The sequence below is a fragment of the Neospora caninum genome, chromosome X, assembly GCF_000208865.1.
Source record: "Neospora caninum Liverpool complete genome, chromosome X".
Lineage (NCBI taxonomy): Eukaryota > Apicomplexa > Conoidasida > Eucoccidiorida > Sarcocystidae > Neospora > Neospora caninum.
Window position 1 is genome coordinate 3798987 of NC_018396.1, and position 9659 is coordinate 3808645.

At 57.3% G+C, this 9659-nt stretch overlaps 1 protein-coding gene across 1 annotated transcript; it reads left to right on the forward strand.

Annotated features, from left to right (window-relative positions):
* Positions 1–1025: 1025 nt before the first annotated feature.
* Positions 1026–9152, forward strand: NCLIV_049240 (hypothetical protein; the record flags this gene model as incomplete). Its single annotated transcript, XM_003884476.1, has 12 exons — positions 1026–2582; positions 2816–2964; positions 3264–3427; positions 3657–3742; positions 3945–4108; positions 4642–4764; positions 5134–5269; positions 5741–5857; positions 6415–6474; positions 7895–7975; positions 8330–8421; positions 9044–9152. 12 exons carry the CDS (start codon positions 1026–1028, stop codon positions 9150–9152), a joined length of 2838 nt encoding a protein of 945 aa, XP_003884525.1.
* Between the last annotated feature and the right edge of the window lie 507 nt (positions 9153–9659).

The window sequence follows — 9659 nt, forward strand, 5'->3', positions numbered from 1 at the left end:
TCGACACTTTCTGTTGTTGACTTTCCGCCCGATAAAGTTCTCGCTTTTGACGCCTCGTTGGCCCTCGTCCACGCCCTTGTTGAGCTCCCTTTGACGGTGAATCCTCCTTCCCGCTCGCGGATGCTTTTCAAAGAAGCTTGCTGTCCCTTCGTGCCGTCGTTACACTTCTCCGTCTCCACTCTTTGGCGTTTTGGACCCTTTCTCTCGGACTTCTCTGGCCGCAAAACGACTCATCGGCCGAGCTTATCGGACGGGCGATTCCTCCCCCAGCATCGCGCCTGCCTCGCCTGCAGAAAGCACAAGGGACTCCGTTTCTCCCCGATTCACTCGTCTTCTAAACCTTCCTCCCCCCCTAGGTGGACTCTGAATGTACCGCCGTTGGTAGTCGCCTTTTCTGTTCTGCAGGTACGGGCAGCGTTCTGTCGGGGGTGTATGCGTCTTCTTAAGCCGGCGGGCTGTTTGGGACACAAACGGCGTATCCGGGAAACCTGCTCTTCCAGGAGCGATTTCACCCCTGCCTCGCCTCGGCGACGTCGCCCCTCCCAACCTTTTCGCCGAATACTTGTTGTGGACCCATGCATGAGGAAGAGACGCCTCTGAAACCGCAAACTGTTCCGGCAGTTCTCTTTGCGCGCAGTTGTGCTTCGCCGAAAACGAACCCGATTAAATGTTGTCTTGTCTTTGTCATCTTCTCGCGCATCGTCTTCAGCGTCTCTTTTTTGGCCTGGGCTCGGCTCTGTCGTTTGTGTCGACTCTCGCCAGCTCGTCCCCTGTTTCACCTCTTTGTCTTGTCTTTTCGCCGGCGGTGTCGAGGGCCGCGCAGTCTCCCGCCAGTGTTCTGCACTTGCTTTCTCTCGAAACTCCTCGCCTGGCTCTTTCGGTGCGCGCTGCTCTGGCGGGGAAGTCGTGCGGACAGTGAGGGCGAAGACGGGCAAGGAAGAGGCGCGAAGGGAGGATGCCTCGTATGATGGGGGCCAAGAGGTTCCGTTCATGTCTCAAGAGAAGGGGATAGAAGCGGTTCAAGCATGGCGGACGACAGGGGTGGAAAGGCGTCTTCGCCAGGTGACTGGCGTCGCCTGGGGGCGGAGACGCGGTCTCCCTCAGAGGAGCTGGGCAAACGGCTCGAGTGGTCTTCCACCGACTCGTCGGGGGATTCACGCGCAGCTTCGTCGGCGCCCTCACCGCCGCTCGTGCCCTCCCTCAACGGGGGTTGGCGGGCGGAGAATGTGGTTCTGCGCGAGGATGCAAACGACACAGCTTCCTTCCGAGGGTTTGCGCCCAACCTCTTCCTTCCATCTGCTGTCCCTACCCCCCACCCCACGGACGGCGCCGGCGTGTCGCAGCTGTTTGTGTCTCCGAGGAGACACGACGACCGAGGGCCGCAGGCCCAAGGGGTCCAGATCCCGTTGCCACCGGGCGCCGACAGGCCTGTCGTCGGCAGCGACGATGCACCGGACGAAGACTGCCACGAGTGGGGCGTAGGCGGCGAGACGGGCGACGAAGAGGACAAAGGCGAGGATGACGTGGACGAAAGCGTCATCTTTTGGCGGCGGATGCCTGCGGGAGACAGGCTTCGGTGGGCGGCGGGCCGTGTGTTTCGCATGGACACCCACAGCATTCTGGCGGTTCCCATCTTCTTCGTCATCGCTTCCATTCTTACCGTCGAAGTCTTCTTCTACATCTGCGTCCGCCTCCTCATTGCCCTCACGGAAGCTGTCTTTTTCCACCTGGCGTCGCTCGCCTACTGGTTCCGCTCGGTCTTCCTCAGGCGCGTCTTCGCGTCGGGCACTCCCGCAGGCAAAGAAGTCAACCGAGCCGTCGTCGAGGCCTCTGAGCGGGTGGCCCTCGCCGCGGAGGACGCCGCGCTCGAGTTCACGGGCCTCGGCGGTGGAGCCCCAGAGAGCCCGGCTCTTCGGACCGGGGTCGGCGCGCCCTCTCGGGCCGCACAGGGGACTGCGCGCCCGGCGCGCGGGGAGGCGGAGACCCTCGAGGGCGGGCGCGAGGACGGACTCCTCGGACGACTGTTCGCTTGCGCCTTTCGCCTCCTCTTCTTCCCTCTCGCTTTCGCCTCCAGAGCGTGGGAGCGGGGTCGGGTGGCCGCCGCGAAGCAGTGGCGAGGCGTGCGCTTCTGGCTTCCCCGGAAAAACCCGGAAGGAGCGGAGGAAGGCGCCAGGCGCGCAAAAACAGGGGACAGGGCGCGAAGCAGTCACGAAGAGACTGCTGCTGCAAGCGACCGCGAGAAAACTCGAATCGCGTGGGACGACAAGGACGGCGGCGAGGACCAGACGCGACTGCTCAGGAACCGCACACGCCACGGGAACGAAGGGACCGGGGACGGAAGACGTGGCGGTGAGGCGCAGGAGAACGCAAGCAGAGAAAAGCCGGTTGCAAACGGCCTGCAGGATCGCACCATTGAATGGCAAACGAGTCTTCTCACGGATCTTGCAGAAGAGGCAGCCGGCGAGAGCTTGATGTCTCATCGGGGGAAACTCTTCAAGGCAACGACCTACGACGAGTATGCTCGCCTCGCGCTGATCATGGATAAAATCACGGGGCGGGAAAAGTGGAAGCACGAACTCGAGGTGCGTCTTCCGTCTCCGTTCCGAAACACGAAAAACAGCGTTTCACCGCTGCTACGCTGGAGTGACAGTCGATGGGGAGTCCCCCAAGCAGGCGCCTGACAGACTCCCCGCCCCTAGATTGGCGAGCGTTTCCGCACCCGAGAGGCTCTGCGAACGATCTTCTCTGCTTTTGTCTCTGTGGTTACCCCTGTCCCGTGAACGACACTTCTGTCCGTGCTCCTCTGTCCCCTCAGACGCCACTCTACGACTACGAGGCTGTCGGCAAAAGGTTGCACATCCTAAAGAAGGCGAGGCAATCGGGCAAACTCTCAGCGCTTCAGGAGGCCCTGCGTGGAAGTCTCCGCGACCAGATGTTCGGCGTTTTCAGGGAACGTTTGTATAGGTGTGTTCCATCCCAAAAGACCCCGCACCTGACAAAGGCACGAACGCCCACATGCTCAGGGATACGCTGCGGCTCATGCAAACACCCGAGACGAGAAATGCATGTGCACATCACCATTCATATACATGTATATGTATATATCTGTAAAGGCAAATGTGTAGGTAAGTGTGCATTTCCATGTTGACATTGGATTCAATGCAAACGTACGTTTATGCCTGCATGAGAGGGGCAGTCTACACATGTATATTCGCACATGTACTTCGAAGGGAGTTCTTCGTTTGTGGCTATGTTTGTTTCAGTCGGACGTACCTGGGGACGAAAATCCAAGCAGAGGAGTTTATCGACGAAGTTTGCCTGTGCCTGAAGGAACTGAAGCGCCACGTTCGACACTGCCCCGATGAAGTGCGACGGTCGTTCCAGCAACTCCAGACTTCCTGGGGTGTAACTGGCCTTATTCTCAGCGGTACGTTAGAGAAGACCCTTCCGCATCTTTTCCCTTCTCCTTGCTCTCGCGTTCTCTCTTCCCACGGCGTTTCTCTAACTTGACTCGGTGTCTTGCTGCTGTTTCATTGCTTTCCCCCCACCGTTTCGTTTTTGCACTTGTCTCTCGTTTTGCGGTGTCTCGAACCTGCCGCCGCTCTCATTGCTCCGGCTCCGCGCCCACTTGCGCATGTCCTTGCTCTTAACCTCAGGCGGTGCGTCTCTCGGTCTCCACCACTTCGGCGTGTTGGAAGTCCTCCTGAAGGCGCGGGCCGAAGGACGCAGTCTCCTCCCGCGAGTAAGACCAATGCGAAAACTCAGAAGGCGCCCTACGAGACACCAAAAGCAAGGCACGACAGCGTAAACCCCTCTCATCTATTCTCATCTACTCTCCCTGCTCACCTTTTCTCGTCTTTGTCTTTTTTCTTCCGGTTTTCGTGTCTTCCCGTTTGGGTTCGCTTCTGTTTCCCACTGCCGCCGTCCTCAGTCTGTTTTTTCAGGCGATTGGCGGCTGCAGCGCCGGCGCGGTCGTCGCTGCCTGGCTCTGCACGCGCACCGACGACGAGCTGTTGCGGCAAGGCACTGTCGAGTATCTCGTCGAGCACTGGAAGGCCCTCTCGCCGAACTCTTGGCTCTTCCGCCTCTGGAACATCTTAACAAAGGGGTACGTGCTTTGAACGCTCGCGTTGGGTTGGTCGCGTCTCGTCTCCAGAGGCGTGCTCTTCTCTTCCCTGGTTCGTGGCGTCTCTGCTTACCTTCCCAGTCTGCGTCCGTGGAGCTTCGCAAGGTGAAAACCCGCTTGTGCGACCGTTTTCCGCCTTCCACTTGCCTTCTCGGCGTGAGGGGATCTCAGAGCGCCGGACGCCATGCGAGTGGGACTCCTCGTTCAGAACTGGAATGGCTGGTCGGAAGCTGCGCTACGCGCGACGGTCACGGACCCATGCGCACTCGCGACAGGTGTCTTTCCCTTCTCTTTCCTGATACCTTTTCCCGCTACCCGTGTGCCTGCTGTCTTTTGGCCTCCCTCACTGCAGCTTGCGGTCTGCGGGAGACGCCGTATCCTGTTCGGGGCTCCTGGTTCTGTGATTTGCGCCCTGTTCTCTCTCTCCTTCGTCTCCTTTGCTGGCCGTTTTTGCTGCGCGTCCCTTCTGTCTCCACGCGCTCGCTCTGCGCCTCGCGCTTTTTCTCTCTGTGCAGCTACATGTGCGACATCGACGTTTGGAAGGCTTCGGCGAAGAAACTGTTTGGAGACTTGACCTTCCTCGAGGCTTACCAACGCACGGGCCGCGTCCTGAACATTTCGATGACACGCGCTGACAGGTGCGCGTCTCCGCGGCGGTCCTCGCGCGGCGCCTGGCAGCAGAAGCACCTGAGGGCCATGAAGAGCTCGGGCGAACTTGGGTCTTTTTGGGACCGGTGTTCACCACCCCCCTCGCACGATATGACTGCTCACCACACAAAGTCGCTGTTTTTTTCAAACTTTGTAACCGACGCGGGGCGCTTTCTTCTGAAACCAGGTTCCTTCGGGGCTCAAAACCTTGGCGTCTGCGGTTTGCGCTAACGCTCCGTGTCGGCGGTTCCTCGTGCGCGTTTTTCGCCCTTTGCCGTGCTACCCGGGTCGGGCTTCTGTTGCCTGTTCTGCAGTCGCACGTGCTTCCCATGTCCCCCGGCTTTCTCCTTTTTCGCCAGAGAGGAGTCGGGCGTGCAAGTGATGAACTACGTGACTGCGCCGAACGTGCTGATCTGGTCGGCGATTCTCTGTTCCTGCGCGTTCCCGTTCTTGAGTCTCCCGCTGCCACTTCGCGAGAAAAGCCCAAAGGGAAAGGTAAGAGAGGCGATTGCCGCCAAGGGGGCTCAGCCCCGGGTTATCGTCGGAGCTCCCGTATGGCTACACCCCCTCCGTTTTTCTTTCATTTTCCGCAAAGGGCTTTCGACTCCGCATCCGCCCTGTTCAGCAGGCGCTTCAGAACTTGACCGTCAGACCGCCTGTGGCCGCCGCCCAGCTTTTTGCGCGTCGTCGCGTCCGTTTCGAGAACACAGTGGCGACTTGAGTCTTTTATGGCACGCTTTTTCTCTCGCTTTGACTCTCTTGCGTGGCTGCGCTCGCGCTGGCGTCTCCCGCGTTTCGAGGCCTCAGCCCGCTTGGAAACCTGTCGCTCCTAGCGCGCCTCGGTCCGTGCTTCGTGCTCTCTGGGAGGGTGTCGCCCTCGAATGCCTTTCTTCGGCGTCTCCCTCGGGGCCTCGTCTCGGCAGAAAGGACGCGCTGCGTGTCTTGCCTCTGCGGCTGCGTGTCCAGGCCGTCATTTCCAAGGTGTTTGGCTGTAGCTACTTCCACGACGGCTCGCTCAGTGGAGACATTCCCACCGAGCAGATGCGCGAGGCGTGGGGTGTTAGTTACTCGATCGTTTCGCAGGTGAGGCGTGCGTCTCTGTGCGGCGCGTCGATCGGCGCTTCTTTGCGTGAACGGAGCGAATCGGGTTCGCACTCCAGGCGGCAGTGTGCCGCGCCTTTGCTGCTTTTTCCTCTGATGGTTCCGCCTCAGCAGCTCTTTCCACGAGCCTGACCAGCTGCGGACTTGCGTGGTGCGTGTAGCGACAGACCGTGAAGGTCGCCGTCGCCAGCAATGGCGCGCACGCCGTTTGCGGCAGGTTATCGAGGCTCTCTTTTTGGTTGCATGCCGCTGGGTGCACAGACGGTTTTGCGCCGTCCCTCCGACACGTGCAACACAAATGTAGAGACGCATTTGTTTGTTTCCGTTTGAAGCGGGGATCGTGGATCGTTTGTCGGAGGGCAAACAACCCGGCGCGAGGAGTCTGCTGAGGCGAAGGAAAGAGTGCAGGCCCCCGCACACTGCAGGGCAATTCAGACCTCTGTTGGGCTTGAACCTCCGAGTCGCCGGGACAGGAAAGGACCGGGGATCGGACACATGCGGGGCCAACTTGTCCGTTCTTGTCGCGTGCGCCGTTCCAGGTCAATCCTCACGTCTTCCCCTTCGCGGGGCTCCGCACGCACGGCGAGGCTGGTATTCCGGTACGCCTGCGCACAGCCGCGAAGCGCCCGGAAAATCTCACGCAACTTCAAACACACCGTCGCGCTCGCTCCGCCGATATATTTGTCTAGGCATCCTCGTGCTCTCTATACGTGCACATATATATGTGTATAGATAGATATAGATATTGATACATATATATATATATATATATATGGATATAATCATTTAGATATATATAGGTACATGAAAAGTTGATTTCCGCCGATGCATCGGCATTCAACCCTGGATTTGCCCCTTGTACTGTGTACACGCAGTAGCTCTCTATCTGTGTATATATAGGTGCGTGGATATCTGTAATGCATGCCGACATGCATGTGCTTGAACCGCAATCTGCATGCGCTTGCCTGCTCATCTGCCTCTTTGTGAAAATGCATGCAACATACGGGAGAAGGTGTGCGGTTTGAAGCTTTCGAAACAGAAAGTATCGGACCGAAATCACTTCAACACATGCATCCCTCTGCACAGATTTGAGCATGTGGCTGTGTACAGCATTGCGCCTGCATGCATATATATATATATATATACATTTATGTATGTATCTCTTATGCATGCAGCAATATATCGGAATGGGTATCGAGTTTTTGCAGAGAGAGCCGGCTGTGTGTCGAAGCCGGCTCACGGAATATGTGGCGATGCGCCGCATCGCCAGTGTCGCGCGCTGTTCATCGGGGTGGAGTTCCGCGATTGTGGGACGTCTGAGCCCAGTGCATTTTCCGTGCGCCTGCCTCGACGCCTCTTTTCTCTTGGACAGCAGCAGAGCTCAGGTGCTGGGCGTGGGGAAGTCCGTGACTTGTGGGCGAGTTTTCTCGTGAACTTACGTGATACCGAGACGGCGTCGCTTTCGCTCTCTCTTTGACAGTTTTTTTCCCGTTCTCGATTTGGGTCTCTTGACTTTCGCAACTCTGCGGTCTTTTCTTTTAGGTCCACTGGCGAGGACGGAGTAGCAAGTGGCGAGCCGGATTTCTTCTCTCTGCTCTCGAACTGTTTTTTAAGGAACACATTGTAGGTCTTCATCCTTCGCGGGTTCGTCGGCGCGTCGCTCTCGGGTTTTGGATGCCGTCTGAGCCCTCTTCCTTTCCACTCCTGCGCTCCGTCGTCCACCTTCCTAGTTCCCCCTTGGTTTCCTGTTCTGTCCTCTCTCCTCAACTGCGGTTGCTGCCATATGTCTTCCGAGCTGTCTCCTGTCTTTTGCTTGCTGCCTCTCTTTCGATTCGCGTTTTCCTTTTCACTTTCCCTTGTTCTCTCCCCCGGTTTAGAGTGGCCGACATGTGGGATGTCTTCGCCTGTGCCGCGCCTTGAGGACCGCCAAGGAAGTGGACAGACCATTTCTGTCGTTTCTTCTCGCTTGCGCATCCCACGGCGGTCACACGGCGCTGCCGCGTTCCGTTCTCTCTGCAGCGCTTTCTCCTCCGCCTCATCGCGCTCCTCGACGTCTCGCCGACCCTCCGGGGCATCAATGCAGGAAGTTTAGCTTTGCAGGTAAGAACGGCGAGGGAGGTTCCCCGTTTGCCTTTGCATGCTCATGGAGCTACCGTTGCAACCCCATGTGGATTTTTTCTGACCTCGTGCCCACCCCTCCCCACCTCTTCATCTGTATCGGAGTCTTCTGCGCCCCTCTCGAGTTCCATTTTCCCCCCGCCTCTAGTTGACAGCCTACATATATATATATATATATATATATACATATATGTTTGTACCTATATATGTTATGTCTGTACAATAAATATATATATACACATATTAATATATATATATATATATATATATATGTACATTTACAAGTGAGCGACTAGACTGTTGTTGGGGTAGAGTGGAAGTGTTTTCTGTTTGCAGTCTTACACGGGAGACGTAACGCTGCATCCTCGCTATATCTCGGCCCGGTACTTGCGGCTCCTAAACGACACGCGGCCTTCCGACATTTCGTGGTAAGACTTTATTCGAATGTTTCGCGCTCAAGGAGCGAGGACGGGAGGGAGTCTCAACTGCGGGAGAACCTGGAACCGGACAGCGTGAGGCGACGCATCCCAGGCACGTTTCCTTCCCAGAAAAGCTAGAAAGAAACTTAGAGATTTTTCGCATGCATCCACGTGGCAGAGTCATTTCTTTCAAAACGGGTCCTGCGCCCTCTCGATGTTCGCAGGTATCTCCAAGAAGGCCGCGTGATGGCTTTTCCGAAACTCCACTTGATCAGGTACTCGCGGAACGTAGTTCACGCAAATTAACTGCCGACATATAAATGCCTATACGCGTAATATGTGTATGTGCATATATGCATATGCATATGTGTGTTTAGGTGTTTGTACGGCTATGCAACGTTCTGCGTCTGCGTAGGTGTCTTGGTCCGCGTGTGCCTGTGCGAAAACAAAATTGTGTGTGTCCCACGTCTTGATGTGGACTCGTATGAGGTGCGTGCATTGCGCATTTTGGAGGCAGGCGGAAACTGTGTGTGTGGTCTCTTCGTTCCGGTGTTCCTTTCGCGCTGGGGCAGGAATCGGGCGTATAAATATGCCAACGTTTTGATTTATTTTTGTTCTGCCTCGCCTCCAGGAACCGCATGCGCATCGATCGCTGCTTCGAAGACCTCGCCCAGGCTCTCGAGGAGGCCTCGACCTTCGCTCCGGCCGGGAACTCTCGCGGAGTGCAGAAAGTTTTTTAAGCGGCGAAGCAGAGACAGGAGAAGAAGCGTTTCACCGGTCTTGCAACTCTCAAGACACGGGACAGAGAGACTAGAGGCCCAACAGGTTAGGGGGATTGGAGGTGGGAGCAACGGCGAGGCGACGGCACGGGTAAGAGGGAAGGCGAACCACGGATGCTGCGGAGTAGAGGAGGAAGGCGGAGGCAAACAAGAAAGTGAAGAGAGGCAAGGCGATGCACACAGCGGAACGGAGAGAGGACTGGTCGGCGCGCGAAAACCGACCCAAGAGGCTCCTGGGGTGTTTTCGGGTCGTCTCCTTGCGGAGAGCAAACGCACCCCTCGGGCGCGAGTGTCTCGCGTCTTTCCCTCTCCCGGGTCGCTTTGTTGCTCGCGTGGCTGTGTTCCTCTCTCTGTCATGCCTTCTCGTGAACTCCACTGCATGCACGGCTGTTTTTTGCGCATGCATCTCGCCCGTCTACACTGTCACTCGAGCGCAGGCTTTCCCGAAGAGTTCCGCGTCCACCGCGC